Raw genomic sequence first — 21,505 nt, forward strand, 5'->3', positions numbered from 1 at the left:
ATAAAAATAAACACCGGTTAAATATCTTCTGTGGACACGGCATTCCTATTTATACCATTTCAATCTTCACAACAATTCTGTGAAATACTCTTGTTCCCATTTTTAAGACTTAGAAACCAAAGCTCCTAGCTTGTAGGAAGCTCTACCCTGGGGGTCAAGGTCAGAATCAGTGTTCCCATGACCCTTCCCTATTATAACTTTTTATTTTTTATTCAGCCCTTTGACATTTGATCTGATTGAATTTAGGATTAGGTTATGCTTTCTCTTTTTGTAGAAGATGGTGAATGAAAAAAATGGCCAACAATCCTTTATAAGCAAGCAATCTGGATCATTCCTACCTACTATCAACCTCAAAAAAGACACACCTTACCCTCATGGGGAGTATGTATGTAGGTGAACCTATTTACTTCTAACCCTCCTCCACAGAAGGGGGGATTTATTTTCTGGGACACTCTATTTGGGATGACACCCATTTCTCTAATTTTTGCCCCCAACGTTCTGCATTTGTCAAGCTGCCTGATAGTGTCCAACTGACCGACTCCTTCTTAACCAATTCATCCTCTGGAAACCTCGAGGGAAATCAGCCAGGTGTTTTTGAGTCATTCACGCTCCCACTACTCGGCTGTTTGTTGTTTGCAAAGAGCCCTTTTCATGTCCTGTGGGCCAGATGCACCTGTATTGAGGAGTCAGACTTCTAGTCTCCAGAAGTCCTTACTGCTACCACCACTAACCAGCCTTTAGAACCCCTTCATTTGCAAGTTCAGACACTGTGAAGTGTGAATGGCTTCAAGATGTAGCAGACCTTTCCTCCTTTAGGTCAGTTTTTTCTCCCTGTGCTGCTCATGAGCAGGCACACATATACATCCATGGGTATGTGTGTGCATGCACGCGCACACACACACACGGGCACTCACACATATGCTGCTGCCCCACCTTCACACCGGCCCCTCCATTTTTATGAACTCAAGAAGTGTGTCCTCACTTAGTTGCTTGCTGCCGTGATACACCCTAAATGCTCAACCCCAGAGACACCCATGGAGAAGATGCTGACCCTACTAAACATGACGAGACTGAGAGGAAATGTGTTATGGTTCGCTGTGTTATTCCATGTTTTTTTCCAGCCAATAGAGAGGCGGAATACATCTCTGAAGGGAAATGAGGAACAAAAATGCTGAAAACATGGATACCGCTCTCGCTTATTCTGTGGCACTCCCACTTTATTCCTTTCCCTGCTTTACCCCCTTTCTCTCTCATGCCGTGCCTGACACAGAACTCCAGGAGGGGATTATTTGAAGTTATTTACGCCACTGGCTTTATGGAGTGGGAAGCTCTCAGTTCCACAGGACAGGTCAAAATGTTACTGCTTTTGGCCCAAGGTCATTGTAAGACTTACTGAGCAATGAATAACTACTGAACAATCTTTAAAATGTTATAAAGATCAAAATAGAACAAAGCCAGAGTGAGCTTCTGAGTACAAAAATAAAATGTTTGTAGTTAGTGTTGTGAAAGAAAAAGGTTGCTCGATTGTAAGTTCTCAGACGCGGGGACCAATTTTTGTCCATCTTTATGTCCCTCACAGAGCATGGCATGGTGCCTTGCCCATGGATGGCATTTCAAAATTGTTTTTGGACTGATGAATCACACTAATCATTGCTGCCTTAGAATCACAGTCTTCTCTAAAAGAGATCTAGTTTGGAATTTAAAGCAACCACTGCAAATAGAGTGACAAGAAAAGCTAGCAAGCCTCCATGTCCCAGCCGGGCAATTTACCTTGTCCACACAGTTGGTGTGTAAATGAGAAGGAGTCAGAGGTACTCCACAAAACCTGGGGCATTCTTCCAAATACAGATTGCATTTGCATTTTGCCTTTTCATTAGCTTATATCATCTTTGGGGGGAGAAAATGTTATGTAATATATAATATAGCATACAGGTAAAAAGTAAAACATTTTTAGGCAATTAGCTGGCAATATTTGACCGAGCAAACCTTGACTGGAAAACTCTATGAGCTGCAGGTCACTGGGGATAAATACAAGCTTGTCTCTTGCCGGGTTTTCTTTTTAGCGTGAAGTGCCAAAAAAGAACAAAAAAAGGAACCCAGGAGATAATACCATATTCAGTCATTTGTTACATGCTGCATAATATTTTATTAAGCCCTTCCATTGGAAAGTGATTATGAAATAAGTTGATTCTGAGTAGTGTAAACGTACCAAACAGTACTAAAAATATCATTAGCAACTCCTTTGCACCCACCATTCACACTGAACAAATGTTAACTTTCACAATATATACATTATTTTTTTAAGGAAAGAAAATATTATAGATTCAGCTAAGTCAGCGCTCCTTTCTCCCTTCTCTTCCCTTCCCTTCCCTGTCCTCCCTCTCCCTCCCCTCCCCTCCGGTCTCCTCCCCTCCCCTCCCCTTCTCATGCTTGTACTTACACTTTTACTGCATATGCATGAACCCATATTAGGAAAAATGACCAGTCTGAAACCACCCAATGCTGGTGATGCTGTAAGGAAGTGGGGACCTTGCACATGGTTGGTGGGAGTGGAAACTCCTATCATCATATTGGAGAACAGCTGGGCAGTGAGCACTAGCAATGAAGATGGGAGTGCTCAATGCCCCAGAGATTGTGTCCAGGCTGCCTCCTTTACTCATTTGTAGCAGGAGGCCAAGGACCTGTAAGGATGTTCCTTGAAGCTCAGAAGACTGAAAACAATCTAAATGTTAAAGGGGGTAATCAATCAGTTGTGATACATTCAAACAACAGAATATTATACATCTGTCAAAAGAAAACTACACATACTGTATCAATGTGGTTAAATCTAAAAAAATGTTGGATAACAAAAGTGAATAAAAGTACTTGTACATATAGTATTTATAACATTTTAAAAACACACAGATCCCTTGAATTTTTATTCCATTTTCAACATCCAGGTGTGGAGGTTTAAAGTAACTACAATGCTTTAGTAGAAAAAGGCAGGGGAAGGGGTGTAACTGTACATTAAAAGAGACTTGAGAGCAAAAGGACCATATTTTGCCGCCAGTTTAAACAAACTGTCAAAAGGAGATCATATTTCATGAATTCATGGAAATCTGAATACTGTCTGGGCATTTCATGATATTATTTAACTACTGTTTATTTTCTTAGGTGTTTGGTAATTGCATTATGATCATTTTTTAAAGTACCCATCTTTTAGAAATATTTGCTAAAATAGTTATAGATGAAGTCACGTGGTATCATCTGGGATCGGCTTCGGAATTAACAAGGAAGGGAGGAGGTAAGTAGAAGTAGTGACGAAATAAGATTGACTCTGAATTGATATTGTTGAGCCTGAGTGATGGGTACACAGAGGTTTATTATGCTAGTCTGCCTTTGGTATATACTCAGTAATTCCATAATATACGGTTAAAAACCTATACACGGTAAGTGCCAATAAAATGTCTTTCTTAGAATCTTAGGACTGTAGAGTGCTGGGGTTCTATTTCACCTAAATAATTTTTGAAGGATAAGAAATGTCCTCGGTGAAAGCGCACGCATCATCTCCCTAGAAAATTCCTGCTGGTAGCTCCCCTCTTGCCTTAATGGGACAGGAGAAGGAATGAGTGCTCTGGGTTTTATGCTGTGATCAGCTGACTAAACATATCAGGGCCCAGTCTCCATTGATGCCATCAGGTGTGAAGACTTAATATCCCTCTTTCTTTTTGACATTATAAACTTTGGAGGAGGTGGTTCACAGCTCCTGGACATCGCGAATATTATTTTGTCCTTGTATGTATAATCCAAATACTTCAGTTCAGGTTTGTTCCCACTACATGTGAACCACAGCAGGGTGCAGGGCAGCAAGCAGGACTCTGTGGGGGCAGCTGGAAACCAATCCGAACAAGGACGACCCTCTTAGCCCCTTCTTCATCTATTACACTGGACAGTTAGACTAGATGCTCTCAAAATTCCCTTCTAGATTTAAAGATTGCTGTCATTCTTTCCTATTCTCATTATCAATTGCCTTCCCAAATGTGAGGTGGCTTTCTACAACATTTATTCTCTCTAATGATTTTGAAATCCTAGTGGTGTTGGGGTGGGGGGCCTTTGGACTTGGCAGGGTTTGATATTCACAAATCTTTCTCCTTATTGCTTATGACTTCATTGTCCCTCTAAATGTTTTCAGATTTTTCTCTCTTCAAATTGTTTCATTATTAGACAGTAATTTCTGAGCTCTTGCAGCAAAGATTGATTCCATATTTGCTCTCCTTCTTATAATGGATCCATATCTTGCCTGTTCTTTGTTAGTTTAAAAAAAATAATTATGAGTGGCCAAGGCAAAATGAAAATTCATGTCTTCATAACTCTGCAAAGCAAATCATCTTCTAGACTTTTCTCTGTCTTTAAAATTGTCATGCAAATGGTTGACTTGGTTTTGGGCCCAGATCTAGCTTTTCTATCTTTCTGCTCCCATTATCAGAGGATTGGCTCATCGGCATTTGTTGATTTTGTCACATCTTTTGTGATAATCAAAGACTGGACTTAGCCCTGCGTTTTGCGCTCTGACTTTGCAGATGGAGGACAGGGACTATGAGCAAGATAAAGGCTAACAGGACTTCATTACACAGGAAGTTGCCCCCAAATAGGTGCTAGTGGTTTGGAGACTACTATGTCCATGGGCAAGACACACCCTAATTTAAACAAGAAAGTTTTGGGTGCATCAGAAAGGGAAGTAAATTCATCTCTAGATTCATTAGGATGTTTCTTGCTGTTTAAATATCCCTCTGGGGAGGAGGAGTTAATAATGGGGACTGTTGAGCTGCCTGGAGTTGCCTTCCAGGGTGGAAAGGGCTGGAACACCATCTCCCTCAGTCATGGCAGAGAGCTGTGGTGGGAACTGCACTGTATGGTGATTCACGTTAAGATCCTTCCAAGGCCAAAGCCTCGTCTTTTCTTTGCACTCCCAGGGTCCCCAGGACAAGCTCATTCCCACAGTAGTACACGATCTGGTATACACTACGTGGTCAGCAAATACAAGCTCAAGGGAATTCACTTGTTTAATGTTCTCCCATGAAATCGTGCCTTTTGGGGGAACTTCATACTTAACTCAGTAACGATCTCTTGTTTTCCTAATGCTGCCTTTTATTTTTTAATGGGAGTATGAAGCAACTTGCCTTGGCATGCACACGTTCTTCCTTTTTCCTTAGAATTTAAATTAACCTTATACAATCCTGGCCTTAAAGGCTCTTTTTAAAAAAGATGGCAAGTTGCTGCTGAGGCCTCGGCAAGGCAGGGCACATCTGAGTTGCTGTTGGTCATCAGCATAAATGCTATAGTACTGCTTTCCAATTTCAAAGCTGTAATTTAGAATTAAGGGTTAGCAGATGTGGGAGATTTGTCACGATAGAAAGGTGCTTTCATTCTGTTTTTAAAGGCATCTTAATAGAGTTTGGGGTTTCTCTGGAAACCTGACTAGCTTGTTTGAAGCACAGTCCCTGCTTGATTCTCCCAGGACAGCTTCCTAATAAACTTAGGGGTTTATTGTGAAGGAACTTCCTGTCTGGGCCTCAGTGGCTTGGGGGACCCTGGTTTGGTTGTGCTCTTATTTCACATTCTCCCTAGGACAAGCGATGGGTGGCGGCAAAGTGGGCCTTTTGGCTGATGGAGAAATGAAGTGTGGGATGTGCATTTTACATGGGGAGCTCTGAAGAGGCGAGAGCCACCAGGGTGCCTCCCCTAGATTTTCTGGGAGGCGTTACCAGCATGAGGGATCCGGGAACTTGCCTCCCACTTGCCTGCGCCACCCTGCCCACCCTGCTCATGCTCTCTGTGCCTCTCCAGTTCTGACTACCTCTTCCCTGAGCCCCTTCCTTAGTGCCGTGTGCATTCTCCCTGCAGGAGACTCTCCACCCAACCACAAGAAAAACATATGAATAGTGTCTATTTATATTACTTACATTTTATCTAAAAAATAAGAACTAAGTTAAGCATCCTAATGCTTAATATTTGGAGCAACTGTGACGGCCTTATGAGAACTGTACATTGGATGATGTGTCACCTGTCACAGTTGGGCAGAGGGGACCCAGGAGAAGAACGAGAGGCCACATTCATTTAAAGGGTTGACAGGCATCCTGTCAGTTCATTACTTCTGGGGTGTTGTTGTGTCCTACATTCAAAACGCTACAATAGGTCAGCCCTCTTGGTTCATTTTAGAAAATCAAGGTCTTCGAAAAGAAAAAAGAAATACTTTGAAATAAGATCAGGAATATCCATGAAATAAGTTATATGCCATGCGGAGTTTTACCGGTTTCCCTTAGCAAACTGTATAAGAATTACCATTTTCAGAGATAAATTTTGGCAATTTCTTGTATAAAAAGACAAGGGTTCTAAATGTTCTCACCTCTTCTGTGCTGTCAATGGGCTGTCAGTAAAAAACACAAACAAAAACTTAATGTCTCGTTAGGGTAAAATGGGCAAGAATTTAACTGCTTTTAGGAAGAAACTCAATACTTGAGACAGCATTTTTGAAAACTGAAAATGTTTCCACTGTTTGGCAATTTTGTTGCCGAAATGATATATTGTAACCTATAAAATCCCTTAAATCTGCAAATTAAGAAATCTCATAAACAGAGTTAACTTTCAAATGAAGAGTTTCAGAGATTTGAACTCATTAAAAAATGCAATGCCTTTTGATATGCAAGACCATCTGATTGTTAAGGAAGTTGGTTAGCCAAATTTCAACAACAACCTTTGCTTAATTGATGGGTGGGATTGAAAAAAATAGTACTCTGATTTAAGCAAAATGATGCACTTTCTCTTTTTGGACATATGTTTATGTGAAATAGCCTTTTAACCTACAACATCTACTAACAAATATTGAAACAAACAGAATTTGGAATCAGAGCTTCAAATTGCTTTATCACAAGTGTTAAAAAAAAAACAAAACCCAAGGTTTTCAAAAAGAAGTATTCAAACTCATTCAATCGACCCTCCTGAAACATTATTAGAAATATTAAAATGAGTGTAAAATTTTGATGACAGTGAAAATAGTTTTGTTTCATTAATAATACAAAATGAAATGAACTTTAAAATCATTTTAACAATATGATTTCAGATGTATCTCAACCTTTTAAAGTTTGTATTTTAAAAGATGAGTGCAAACGTTCTGAATATGTATTTACATGGGGTAACTGTTCAAAATTGTTACTGACATCACCACACGATCAAAAACTGGGGCTGCTTTGAGGTTGTCCTTTCTCTTTCTAAACTCCTGAAGCGTTTGTTCACTGCGTATTTCATTCTCGAAGATCTTCCCTTTCTAGGAGTGCACGGCATATGAAGGCTTCACGCTCCTTGAAGACAGACACCGTGTGCTCTTCTTCATCCCCTCCTAACAAAGAGTGCAGGGCCTTTCTCACAGTACATGCCTGCTTAAGATTTCTTGCTGGATTATTTCACATCATAAGCTCCTGGAGACCAAAGCCTGGATATCATTAATCTTTATATTCCCTAGAGCCGCTGTAATTGAATCACATGTAATTCCGAGGCAGTTGGAAGAGTGTCCTCTCCATGGAGAGCCTCTACAATGGGGCTGGAGGCAGACCTTTCTTCGGTTAGGCAGTCCTGAGGTCCTGCTGCCCAGGTTTTCAGAATCCTTGACTTCTCTGACCACGGGGGAATAATGCCAGTCATCTCAGAAGCTGAGTGTGGGGGAAACCACTTGTGGCTTTGGACAGATAAAGGCGGTGGTAACTTGTCTCCAGAGAGAACGGGCTCTGAGCAAGAACACAGAGCTAGGTTGCTCTGAGAGCCTCCAGGGAAGGTAACTGGGACTCCGGGGGGGGGGGGGGAGGGGGTGGCTGAGAGGGTTGGGGGGAGGGAGAGAGCTCAGAGATCAGGGCACCAGCAGCAGACACCACTGTCTCTAAGGCGCACTGGGCATATTCATTAGTAGGCATTGCCCCGGAGGGGTCCACAGAGGAGTCTTTCAGAGCTGGGAGTCTTTCTGGGGGTGATGCTTATTAGGGCCACCGTGGCTTCCTGGGCTGTTGGCGCGGAGAGGATTGTGAGTAGTGGCACTCCGAAACAGGCATATGAGGGCCATGGAGGCCTCCTCTGTTCCTTTCAATTAACTTTGGCTTTTGTCTGTTGCCTGTGGCTCAAGCCCCAGCAGACTGACTAGACAAGTTGAGAGGCTGGAGAGAAATGCAGTTAACGCCAAAAAGTTTGACGCTACATCTGCTGAGTCTCACAGCACGCCAGGTGGTCACACGGCGGGGGTGGTCGCACCCTCTCAAAGGGCTCTTTATATTTCTTTTTTTTCTTTCCTCTCAAACGTGGCATAACTGTATCCTTAACCATAAATACCATCCCTTATATAATACACCAATTATTGTAGCTGTGTGTTCGTACTTGATTGGGAGAGATTTTTCTCTCTTTTAAATTTTGAAAAAAAAAAAGAAAGAAAGAAAAGAAAAACAGAGAAGAACAAAGAAGAATGCACCAAACATGATCTTCGGGAAATGTTCACATTTTTAATATTTAGGTTCAGCTAAAATAAATCCTGTTGACCATGCTGGCGCTTGAAGAATTACATCAAATGATAGGTAATCCATGCTTTATTTTCTTCCTGGTTTTAATAATTGCATTTGTTTACTTAAATACTCAGGCTGGTTATTTATGACCTGATAGAAAACATATTGCCTGGGACATTATGAGAATAAGGTTCTAGTCTAGACTTTCCACCCCTCAGTTCTGTGCTTCCAGACAAATATCTTGACTTCTTGGCAGGACCCTTACTAAATAAATACAATTCTGTTAAACAAAAAAAACAAAGAAACAAAACAAACAAAAACAGTCAAACACCTCCAAGCCTTCTCTGTTCCAGGTAAAACCCCTCACTTTCTTCATCTGCGTTTCATATGAAATGAATTCTAGACTATATTCCATTTTGATCATGTTCCTCTGGAGATTTTAGCGTCTGCCAAATCTCATCTTAAATTTTGGTGCCTGGAATTGAACTGATTTTCCGAGTATGAATATACAGAAAGATCGGGTTGATTAATTTCCGTGATCAAGGCACTATACTTCTGTTAATGAGAGCTACATAAAAAATAAATAAATAAAGCCCTCGAAGTCCCCCCCCCCCCCGCAACATTACACTGTTGGCTCATATTAAATAGAAGCTCAATTAACTCCCTTAGATGCTTTCATATAAACTGCTACCAAACCTGGCTATTGCTATGTGGAATTGGTTCTTGAGCTTAAATACAAACTTCCTATTTAAATCTGCAAAGTTTAATTTTATTGGTTTTAGTCCAGTGTTCTAGTCTGTTACGAAAGTTTTGAATCTTAATTTTGTTTTCTCAAAGACTGCCCAGATTTGTAGAATTTCCAGAGGGTTTGAATACCCTCAGAGTTAACAACTGCCCCTTTAACTCCTTCCGAGCATGATTCAAGTGACTCAAAATACATGCTATTATTTTTCTCTTTATTGAGGTTTTTCAAGAAAAAAGACGGCAATGTACACAACAAGTATTCTTCATAAAAACAACAAGCATTGTCTACCCATTGCTTGAGACTTTTACATATTTTTGTGTCTGTCTGGTTAGCAGATGATGGATGTGCCACAGAAACAAGGACTTTGCATTGCCTACAGGTGTGTGCCCAACTCTATTATTTCTGTCAGAGAGGATATTGCATCTGATGTTGGATGGGGGGGGCGGGGAGTCTTACATTTTTCTTTTATCCAGAGGCAGTTCTCCTGCCCTAGTGAGAAAAGGAAAGACAAGGAAAGGAAAAACAACAACAACAACAACAAAAGAAAACAATACTCAGTATGCGTCTAGTGTTCTCCAATTTCTGCTGGAATTCAGTTTAATGAGGACTCTCATTTCAATATTAATCTTTCTGGTCCCCTCTACATTGCTTGTATCTCTCTGGCAGCATTTCATATAGTCTGTCCTGTGTTAAGACTGTGGGATTAATCTGCATTTCTCTCTCCTTTCAAACTGTGTTTTCTTAAGGAACAAGGACCATGCCTTATCCATTCTTATTCATTCTTGGAAGAAGCATTGACTGAGCCTACTCCATGCCAGGCTGGACACTCAGTTCTGTGCCTCCCTCCCCCATGTGACCAGCACACAGCTCAGCTGACTTACTTGAATTGAAATCAATCTACATGACTTGACCTAAACCAACACTTACTGTCTATTTTGTAAAGGCTGTGTGTGAAATATGAAAGGATTTATTGAAGGGGATCCAAATCACTATAAATTAAATTAGATCTTCACATATTTCAGCTGTTCCCTACTCTCCTCAGAGCACCATTAACTGTTTGGAGTATCTAAGCGATGACCAAAAACATGGAAGTACTGTGAAATATAGACTGATATCCAAACCACTCTATAGGTGAAGTGGAAATTCAACGCCAAAAATAAGTTTGGAATTTACTAAGTGCCTTTAAGAAAAGCAGCTTGAACATTTAAGCCCACAGATTGGTTAAAATTATGGGGCCTCTGGAAAAGGGAGACATGTACATATTATATAATACTTATCTAACATCAAAAAAATTGGGAGTGAGAGACAGAGAGGGACAGAGAGAGAGATAGAGAGACAGGAACAGAGAGGATGAATGGTCTTTTCACTGCTGAACATTTGGATCAGAATTACATGGTATATTGTGGGGGAGTGGTCATATGTTTTCTTGGCAAATATCTATACGTATATTCAAGTTCCGAGCACTATGCCAGTAGTTTTTTTTTTTTTTTTAAGTTTTCCCATTACCTTCCCCCCCCGCTCCCCCAAATACAAGCTTGGACAGACTCAAGGCAGCAAATACTTCTTCCTCAGTTTAAGATTTGACAATTTAAGAGGAAAAAGCTCATTCATCATCTTTCCCTTTTAGAGACCATAAATTATTGGCTCATATACCATGTGGCTTGGATTCTAGGAAAAGTCAGTGTAAACAAACCCAAGTTACAATGCGTGGAGTAAGAGAGTGAGTCATAAACAAAACATAGACATATGCTCTCATATAAATAAGGGCCTGGATCATCAGCTTCCCAAAGTCTGCTTCCCATTAATTACACAACAAAATGAACTTTCCATATGTAAAGCCCAAATCACTTAACTCTGGCATCACGCATGAGACAAAGACCAGGACTGTGGCTATTTAGGCACTAACAAACCTGGATTTCAAAATAAGGAAATTCCTCTCAAAATACCTCCAGGTATTGGAGGGCAAGAAAATTCCTTGGAGGAGTTGGAAACTATACCTAGCCACCCAGGAACACTGCATGAGGCTGGCCTGGCATCCCCTGCTGAACTGAAAGGTAATATGAGGCTTACTCTCTTTTGTTCTGAGCTCTGTCATTTTTATGGGGCAAGCCGTGGGTCCAGGCCACACAGGGTGTTCAGACATCGCTGGGATCAATGAGCAGTTGAAATTCCCTCATTAGTACCTTCTCTCTGTCTTTTGAAACTGCTCATTGGGAGCAGAAATGCGTGTTTCCTCATTATTGCATGAAGGCTATCTGGTCTCCCTTGGTTGAACGATGTATCAAGGACACATGCAAAAATTGTTGGGGAAGAGGATTCAACAGGTGGAAATTCTGAGAGGGAGAGGCAGCCGAGTTCCCTCCTTGTGCTCCTTTCCAAAAGCAGACCTCATAAAACAAACTAACAGAGTGAGTTACAAAGGACATTTAAACAACAGATGTCACATTTTAGGAGTCCTGGGTGGGGGTGGGGAGGTGAGAACAAGGACTTCCATTCTTTGCTAGGGGCAGGGTGTGCTGGCTTTTTGATCATTCATTTACTCGACATTTACTTTGGTAACATCTACTTTGTATCACACCGTAGACTCTAAGGGTGAGACTATACCAGGTGGTGTTCCTGCAGCCATATGAGACTAAGGGAAAGGGGAAGAAACAATCATTTTTGGAGCACCCACAGCGGGCTGCAGTATTTCACATTTCCTCATTTAATTGTGATCACATCCGCATGAGGACATTACTACCTCTGTTGTACAGAGATGAGAATGGGAACCTCGGAGGTTGAATGGTTTTCCCCAAGGGCGCACATCTTAGAAGTGATGGACTCAGGATTCAAGCGAGGGCTGCCCTATTTCAAAGCCAGTTTCGTACCATATTTCCTTAAGGAAGCAAAGATGATGGGGAGCTAGAGAGAGTAAGAAAGCTTGGGTTTCCCTGTTACTTTTCTACTATTGACTGCATCAGAGTACCAAATTTCCTCTCAATTTCACAATCTCAAAGGCCTCTTCAAACCTCCGAATTCCATAGTTGAATAACATAAGATGTTACTACCGATTACTCATGCTACTTCTGCTAGATGGGGTATCCCTGTGCATTGTTTTGATCCTGTTACTCTGTCCAGTCCAAATGCCTTTGATGGCTCCTTCTAGGGGGCCAGGCTGCCAGGATAATGAGTGAAGTTGGTCAGGACTCTGAAGGAAGATGGGGGGAAGGAGAAGAATGAGAAACAAAAGAGAATATGGCCCATTTAATGGGGTGGATGTTATTCTGTATCAGTCAATTGTTGCCAGGTAGGAATCCGAGCCCAGAGTCATCAGGTAGTCTGAGTTTCAAAAAGCCAAAACTCTTGATTATGAGGTAAGTCTTCTGATATTGACAAATTAATTTTTTTTAAGAATGTATAACCCCTGTAGGCCAAAGTACAACTGCAGATAGCTATTGACTCATGGTTGCTGTTTTGCCTTCATTGCCTCTCCCAAGGGTCACTGTGCCTCATTCTAGAATTTCAGGGACTCCATAATCTGACGCCAAACCTCTCTTGCATCCTCATTGCTCATCATCTCCACATATACTCCTATCTCAGAGATGCTGTAAATCTGCCCCATCGGCTTGTCTGCTTACTTAATTCAATCCATCCCCAGAAAGCTCTTTCAGCTCTTCTCTTCCCGGATCGTTTTACCATGTCCCTCAAGCTCCCTAGTACCATTTGGTTGGAAATTAATAACTTGTCAATTGTTCAATGATATCTCTGTTAGCATCTGAAATTATTCTTCAGTTTATTCACTTGTTAATATTATTTGGTCATCTCATGTTTTGGAGTCAGGCCTTTCCAAATAGCGTGAAAGTTCCTCAGGGCAGGGGCTGATCTTATACCTGTAGGTATCAGAGTGGCACGTACATAAAAATTATTTGACAATTGTAACAAAGCCTTATAGAAGTTCCAGTAAGATGAACTTGATATAGCATTTAATACCCTTACTGGTAGGGGTGGGGGGTTTGACTGTGCTCTGAGATAGGAGTATTTGGAGCAGGGAGTGAGGATAAAACTTCCAAAGATAGTTAATGGATGTTATGATCTGAGTCATAACATGACTAAATTATGACTTAACATGATTAAATCATGACACGGCATGACTTCATTCTTGACATGAGAGGGGACATGACACAGTGATATATTGTTTTGAATACGTGATTGGTGTTTTCATCTGCTATTTCTTTCTCACCGCTGCCTAAAAGGCAGAAATTACTTTTCCCTTTTCAGTGATAGGGAAACTGAGACTCAGAAGTCTCAGGAAGACTCAGCGACTTACCTACAGGAATGATTAAATCCTGCAAGTCTGTACAATAACCCTGGCCCTTGAATTCCAAATCCATTTTCCACTATATATCCGTGTGGTGACCAGAAAGAGTCCAGATTTCCTAATTCCCCACAGGTAAGATTTGTACTTCAGTTCATCTTTCTGGGCTCAATTTCCTCATCACCGTCGGCCATGAAGGGGATGGCAGAGGGCCCTTTGAGGCTGGTCTAACCCAATCTTGTCGGGTCAACTCCAGTTTAAGCAACAAGAGAAGGAGATGCCCTGGGAGGATGCAGTGGGATTATTTCAGTGGCTCCCAGAGGTAGAATGTCTGTTTGTCTTTCTGTCACGTCGGTCTCATAATCTACTTTCCCTCACTGCCTCCTTTCTCCCTATCCCTCTCTCTCTGTCTCTTTGCTGTAGACTCACTACAGCCTGCCTGGGCCACTAAAGATCATTCTTAATGACAGTCATTACACAGTTCTTCCATGTTGCCTGAGGCCATTTCCACAGCAATGAGCAGGAAAAACCTCGCCTCCTTTCTCAACGGCTGGGCACACTATGCCAACTTCATTGGAACCAAGAAGTTTTTCAAAAACTCTCCATTAATTACAGGAAACCCAAAGCACGGTCTCCCCCTTCTCATGAACACAGTTGCTTTCAGTGGCCACTAAATTATCTCGCCACCATTAAACCAACAATCTAATTAGACCTGTGGAAACGGAAAGAGCCAGCGAATGAGGCAGGCACACCACTTTCATCTCAAAACTGATCATAAAATATTTGTGTCCTTTCATTCCTGGCCACATAAAATCTCCCTCTCGAAGAAGTTTCTTTTCATTCTTTCCGATTTACAGAGGAGCTTGAATATTTGATATAAAATGAGTATCTTAATAGAAATCGCTTCACGTAGGGGAGGTTTTCTTTGCCGCATTTCGCCTTGCGTGGAGTCCTCATTACAGTAATCGCACCTGACTCCCCCTGCGCGTGACGCCTCACAGCCAAACCTCCCACTGGGCTTCAATGGAGGTGGGAATGATACCATCACCGGGAAGAAGAGAAAATGTATTATTATCATTACTCTATTTTTAAGAGGGTCTGACTGTGGCAAGAGGTGGTTGGGAGCATAATCTGTATGAAGCATTCGGAGAAGATAAATTGAGTTAAATTCCTCACAGACACAGCACTTTTCAAACCTGTTATTATACCTTCTGTCTTTCCTAAAATCTCAACTCTGGAGAAAAAAAAAAAAAGTTAAATCAAGTCCAGACATGTTTATTGAGTATTTGCTACGCACCCAGCACTGTGCAAGGTTCTTGACACCCAAATATGATTACAGGTTGCTTAATAGCCTGGCTTTTGCTTCTCTTATTTTCGTCCCGTAGAACACAAGGTTCTGGGAATTTATGAGAGACTCGATACTCATCAAAGGGGACAAAACCGAAACAGGAAATATGATTGCTGCTCTTGGGAAACCAGTACTCTGGTAACAATGCAAGACACTTATATATAAAGTAATTAAATTACAGCCTAGCTTTCCATTGAGTGGCTCATCCCCCAAATACCATAAAAAAGCTGAGTGAGGGGAGATGCAGGTACAGGCTCCTTCTCCTCTGAAGAAGCACATACTCTCGTACTGAACAGGCTGTGCCGTATAGGCTGACACTTCACCTTGAAAATAATCTTCCCCCGAGAATATCCCGGTGGATTAGCCAGGAACTGGTCGGCATTACTGAACACAAGACTCTGGAGGCCCCAGAGGTCCCCTTCAGGAGCTGCTTCTGCTGAACATTCTTAGGATGGTTTGCTGTTTCTGGTACTGATATGGAAAATAAAGGCAAATCACTGCCTCTCGACTCAAATGAATATAACGCTAAAGTATGTGTTTTCATGCACCAGATGGTTTTATGCAGCAAACAGTTGTTGTTCAGTTCATTTTGTCTAATATTCAGTGATTATCTATTGTTCGTCCACCTGGGTGCCAGGTACTGGGGTTTTAAAGTTGAATAAGATCTGACAATAGGGGAGGGGATGGTTCAGTGTGGGACACAGGCATGAGCACAGACACCATATTAAATGTAGGGATCAGTCATCAATGGGCTTATAATAGGGAGCCCGGGGGGACAGAGCATGTGGCATCCAACTTGGCCATGGGGTGGATCTCCAAGTGGCTATGAGGGAAGGCTTCTTAGAGTTGAAGGCACCCTGCCGCGTCTTGAAGGATGATCATGAATTAGCCATCTACGTGGCTTGAAGGGTGGATGAGGAACATTCCAGCATGGAAATCAGATGATGGCAACAATAATAGCAAGCGCAGCAGTGGCTACAACAGAGCTCATTTGCTAACCTCTTGCTATGCGCAGGCACCCTGCTAAGATTTTCACAAGGACTATCTCATTTAGTCCTCCCCACGATTCTCTACCCTAGGTAGTATGCTTTCCCCTATTTTATAGATGTGAGCACTGAGGACTGAGACCAGCCAGCTCTCAGTGTAGACTATCTGAAGCAAGAACACCTGCATTCAAGTAGAACAGTGCATGGCCCGTGTGTGGAGTGAAGAAGAATGGGCCAAAACCTAGAAACAAGGCCAATGGAAGGGTGCGTGTCTTTTCGGATTCCCAGAGTCGTCGTTTTACAGGGCTGCCCCAGGATTAATTATCTAGGGAAATGTACCTTTGTTGGATTTGCTAACCACTACTGCCAGGTAATATGTTAACCTGAAGATTTTTGCTCAGAAAATATGCAAATGATTTCTGACTGGTAGAAAAGATAAACCCGGAGGTTATGATTTTATCGCCCATTAGGACATTAACTGAGCAATCTCGCTTGATGTTTTTTCTCCAATGCTTACATTCCTATAACGTCCTGCCCCTCTAATTCTTCTTTGGATCAGCTTTATCACCAAGCTGGTTTCCTTGTTGAAGAGTTGAATGAATTTTGGACATGAGTTTTTAGGGTTTTTGTTTTTTTGTTTTTTTTGAAAATTACACTCTGACAGTGGAATTCCAAAGGAGTCTGGTGCTGGTTAACATTTCCAAGGAGATGTGGCTGGAGCAGAAGGCAGGGGCTAGATTCTGGAGAGTTTGGTCCTTCTCTGGGATGTTTATAGCTGCGGCCATGGGGACAGCTCAGCTGTCCATTAATGAAATCAGAAAAGAGCTTATTTCCTCCTTTTGGGGCAAAAATAAAAAGAATTTTTGGAGGTTTTACAGAAGGCCTTTGCTGTGATGGGATCTTCAGGGAAGCACAGCAGCTTCCAACCCTATTGAGTCTCTTCATGGCCCAGAGCCAAGGGGAGGGGGGCTTTTCCATAAGCCCCACATTCAGGAGACCTCTCTAGGCAAATAGTCATTCTGTGTTGCTTCCACATGGGTCCATAGGCAGCACTTTTCAGGCAAGCTGAATAATTCATTTTTAAAATAAAGCTTTGGGGGCACCTGGGTGGCTCAAGTCAGTTAAGCATCTGCCTTCAGCTCAGGTCATGATCCTGGAGTCCTGGGATCAAGCCCTGCATCGGGCTTCCTGCTCAGCAGAGAGCCTGCCTCTCCCCCTGCCCCTCACCCCGCTCATGCTCTCTCTCTCACATAAATAAATAAAATCTTTAAAAATAAAATAAAATAAAGCTTTATTTTCCCTAGGACTTTTCTGAAAGTTTTCTATTGTATATTTTAAGTGATTAATCTGGCCTTGCAGGAATTTATTTTATAATTTAAAGACTTCTTCAATTTGTATACTTAGAGCCCTTGGATGTTCCAAATCCTACTAACATGTACATTTATTTGCTCTATTTCAGTTTAAAAGACAAGACTTTTGGCTGAATCGATACACTATTTTGGTTAGGAGCATCAGATGATGATTTCACATAGGCACAAAGCAAATAAAATAAATAATTTTACAATTCTTATTGAAAAAGAATTCATTGCTTTTTGCATCTGAATATGATTTCATTATTCCGGGCCCCTCTCCATGGATGGAAGTTGGTTAGTCGAAAAATCAGGCATGCTAGAATATGGGGGCCAGAAGCAATTTTCGTGATTATTTTGCTCCAGCTACTAGGATACTGGATTTCCTTCTAATTCTATTAAACTGAAGAATGTATTCTTTTATTTGTGAAGGTAATTTGTCAAGTCTAAGGTTTTGCATCTTGATTACAAGTGTATGTCCATTCCAATGGTGCTGATAGTTTGGTTAATTATTAAATGGTTTGCCTAAGACCAGTCTCTGCCTTCAGAAGCAAAATGTCTAAGCATTTAATATACTTGTGAAATTTGTTTTTTTGTCCTTTATTTTGTACTTTGTTATTTTATTTTCATTATTATTTTTTAAGTTTTTATTTAAATTCCAGTTAGTTAACATACAGTGTAATAAGAGTTTCAGGTGTACAATTTAGCGATTCAGCACTTGCATACAACACCCGGTGCTCATCACGGCAGGTGCCCTCCTTCATCCCCCTCATCTATTTTACCCATCCTTCTACCCAGTATTTCCACTTACTCATAGGCTCTGGTAGTTTTAAACAAGGCCAATCATATAGTTTTAGAGAATAATGGATTAGCCTTCATACGAAACAGATAGAAACCATGAGCTGTGCCCACCTGCCTCCCGCTGTTATCTCTACTGGGCCACACCCTGAGCAGTTGAGATTTGATCAGTGATAGCAACCCTGATACATGTTTTTTTCTCCTTGGATTTAAGATGAAAGGATATTGAGGGTGTGTGTGTGTGTGTGTGTGTGTGTGTGTGTGTGTGTGTGTGTGTTCCAACTAGACTTTCAGGTGCAGGACTGTAGAGATTGTTTTCTTGGCGTTTTACTGAGTTCCTACAGAATTTTTAATGTATTTACTAATGTAGCCTCATCTGAAATACAAAGGTGGGGGATGTTTTGGTCGTGAAATCACAAATTCTCTCCACATTGCATGACATTCCTGAGAAGTTAGGTCAATATGTAGGAGAGCAGAAAAATTAGCCTGATTTATTCAGGTATGGATTATCTGATACGGTTATTAAATCACGATTGGGACAGCGCAATAGAAGTTATTTCAAATTCTATATCACTTTGAACAAACTTTATTGAAGCCTTTACTGCATTAGCCCTAATTACTCACAATGATGATGTAGTGCTCGCTTGAATCAGACCCTGCACTGTGGCCGGGGACTGTGGCTGATCGAGAGCGATTGAGCAGTTTGATCACGAAGGCTGACCTGCTTGAGCCCCAGTGGCAGCCACGGCCATCCCTCCCTCCCAGTAGCTCACAAACTGACATGTTCTCCACCTGGCCTCCCTCTCCTGCAGCTCGTCTTCTGCCTCTTCCTTCAAATCAATAACTTTATAAGCATGCTTCCCAGACTCCGAGAAGCTAAAAAATTGCCTTAAACAAAACACACACACACACACACACACACACACACACACACAAAATCACCCATCCATCCACCCCCGCCCCCCACACACTTGAGCTAGAAAATACATGTTTTTAAACCTCTGACCCACATCCATTTCTCCCATTTTACAATGTTTATAAAATAAGGTGGGCAATTTTTTTTAAAACCCAAGATCACCTATTTGAAAAAATACTGTTAGAACTCTAGACTGACGGATCGTTTGGCAAGTATTAACCAACAGCCTACCACATGTCCGTCAAATGTTTTCCATTTGATTGTTAACTTCCAAGATGGAGCATGTTTTTCTCCAATGTCTATCTCCATGTCTAGTGTTGTTTTATCACAAAGCTACCGCCTCACCACGATCCATTTCACTCAGTGATTATTTATTGAGCATCTACTATGTGTCAGGGCCATACTAGATATGTTTGCATTCATTACTTTAAAAGGAAAAGAATTTCTAATTAATTGAATTCCTTCAGTATATTTTGTATCTCAATACATGATTTCTTAAATTACTTTTGCTTTTGAAGACACTTAGTTTAACTCTCTTTTCCTCCCCCCCCCGCCCCCGCCCACTGTGCACTTGTCTGGGTCTTCAAAACCACTCTGTGAAAATGATGACCTACTGGAAACAGGCTAGAAGTACTTTTTTTTTTTTTTTTGACACAGAGAGAGAGACAGCTAGAGAGTGAACACAAGCAGTGGGAGCGGGAGAGGGAGAAGCAGGCTCCTGGCTGAGCAGGAACCCGACGTGGGGCTCGATCCCAGCACCCTGGGATCATGACCTGAGCCAAAGGCAGATGCTTAATACTGAGCCACCCAGGTGCCCCAGGCTAGAAGTACTTCTAAATTACCTTGCTTATAGTGAAAGATGAGAAAGGGACCCCAAAGAAAACAAAAATGAAGTGAATTGTCTCAGCAGAAATATATATGACTAATGCACAAGCACACAACTGAAAGAAATCAAACCAAGATACTATTTATTAACTTTCTACTGTGTGCTTGCCTGTGGTTAATGCATCAAATGATGAGTTTCACTCACTATTTCCTAAAAGAAGTAGGAGTCTATAATTAGGGAGAAAGAAATCCGCCTTTGCTAATGTTGGGGCTATGACAGAGGGAGAATCCACTGGAAACCAGGCAATAAATCAAGAAGTTTGGTTTCCGATCCAATTGCGTGACCTCAGGCAGATCTCTGAATCTTGGAAGCAATCACGTGTGCATCGCGTGTGAAACAGGGCGTTGGACACGAGCCCAGGCTGTGTGACCCTAACTCTCTCAGGTTTGTGGGAAGCCATATATCTGTGAGGAGCGGAATCTCAGGGAGGTCTGGCCTCCAGCACCTGGGGAGATCTCTGGCTTGTTTTCTCCCCAAAGTTCTGCTTAGCAGCCTGAGACCCGGAAATGGACCAAATCTATGCAATTCTCAATGAGGGTCTCATTTTAACACTGCCAAAAATAAACAGCCCATTCCTGCATCCTGAAAAAGGAGAGCTTTGGCTCAGCTCTGATTACCAGAGAGGCAGGTTTAAAAGTTTAATACCCACCTGTTTCTATGCCTGTTTGGCATACTTGTAAATGACTGAGTGCAAATAGAGGAGGCGAGCCCGTGAAAGCATGGGGTCCCAAGAATGCATTCTCTCACTCTGAATGGAAAGAGCCAAGAGGGGAGGAAAATGGGGGGGACCACCTGTCTTTTGCCTCTGGGAAATATCTGGGCTTGGCAAGCAAAGGCAGAAATATACAGGCTAATTTCTAAATCCATAAAGGGAAGTCTCCAGAGCTTAACCAAGAAGGTTGCATAAGTAATTATTGGGGTGGATAGTGCAGACTCCAAACCAAATCATTCACTCCAGCCAAGTGATCGCTTCTCAGAGTTCCAGGCTTGGCACCAGCTCCTCATCCAGGACTATGTCCACATTGCTCCCTCTGCCTGGATACTCTCCTGCAAAGGTGCTCCCATTTGTCAAGTCTCAGAGTAGTTTCTTCCTCACTCACCTACAACTTTCCCTCTGACCTCTTCCTGTTCTCACTGCAGGCATCATTTACCTGGCATTTCCACCAAGAACTTTCACTTCACACCTAGCATGTGAACAGCGGGTAGATTCACGATCCTGTTTGAGAGACTATCCCATTCCTCCTAAGCGAGATTTCCCAAATGGCTGAGGAGAATGGCACTTCCAAGAGATGTTAAGAGCTATTGCCAGAAAAATGGGTTCTGTGGTCAGTTAAGATTGTAAAGTTCTGAGTCTCTCCTCCCTGAAGCGTCACAGTGCAGACACTGGTCAATTAAAGGCTCTGAAAAGCCCTACGGAAAGGAAGCAGGTATAAAGCAGCATTCCCTAGACTCACTTAACTATGAAAATATCTGTTATCACAAGACACTTACTAATATTTTGCAGAACTCAATTTGGGAAATGTCACTCCAAATATTTCCTTCTGTTATTTCAATCGGGCACATTTTCTAATTACCAGTAATTTCCATGAAGGAGGTAGGGATGATGACAAATTGAGTTCTTTGCTCTAAGCATCCTGCTCACTGAGAAGATGAGTTTAGAGTGA

General features: G+C 41.8%; 1 protein-coding gene across 2 annotated transcripts in view; it reads right to left on the reverse strand.

Annotated features, from left to right (window-relative positions):
- Nucleotides 1-21,505, reverse strand: part of SETBP1 (SET binding protein 1) — a 356,530-nt gene that overhangs the window by 786 nt on the left and 334,239 nt on the right. The window contains exon 6 of one of the 2 annotated variants that reach the window (XM_088019447.1): nucleotides 9,721-9,753. The exons of the other annotated variant lie outside the window; for it this stretch is intronic. Coding sequence (XP_087875573.1) covers nucleotides 9,721-9,753 — 33 coding nt within the window. The remainder of the gene's footprint in view (nucleotides 1-9,720; nucleotides 9,754-21,505) is intronic. 2 annotated transcript variants of the gene reach the window in all.

This window comes from Eumetopias jubatus, unplaced genomic scaffold (genome assembly GCF_037043125.1).
Source record: "Eumetopias jubatus isolate StellerSeaLion01/CBP00866 unplaced genomic scaffold, mEumJub1_p1.0 scaffold_16, whole genome shotgun sequence".
NCBI lineage: Eukaryota > Metazoa > Chordata > Mammalia > Carnivora > Otariidae > Eumetopias > Eumetopias jubatus.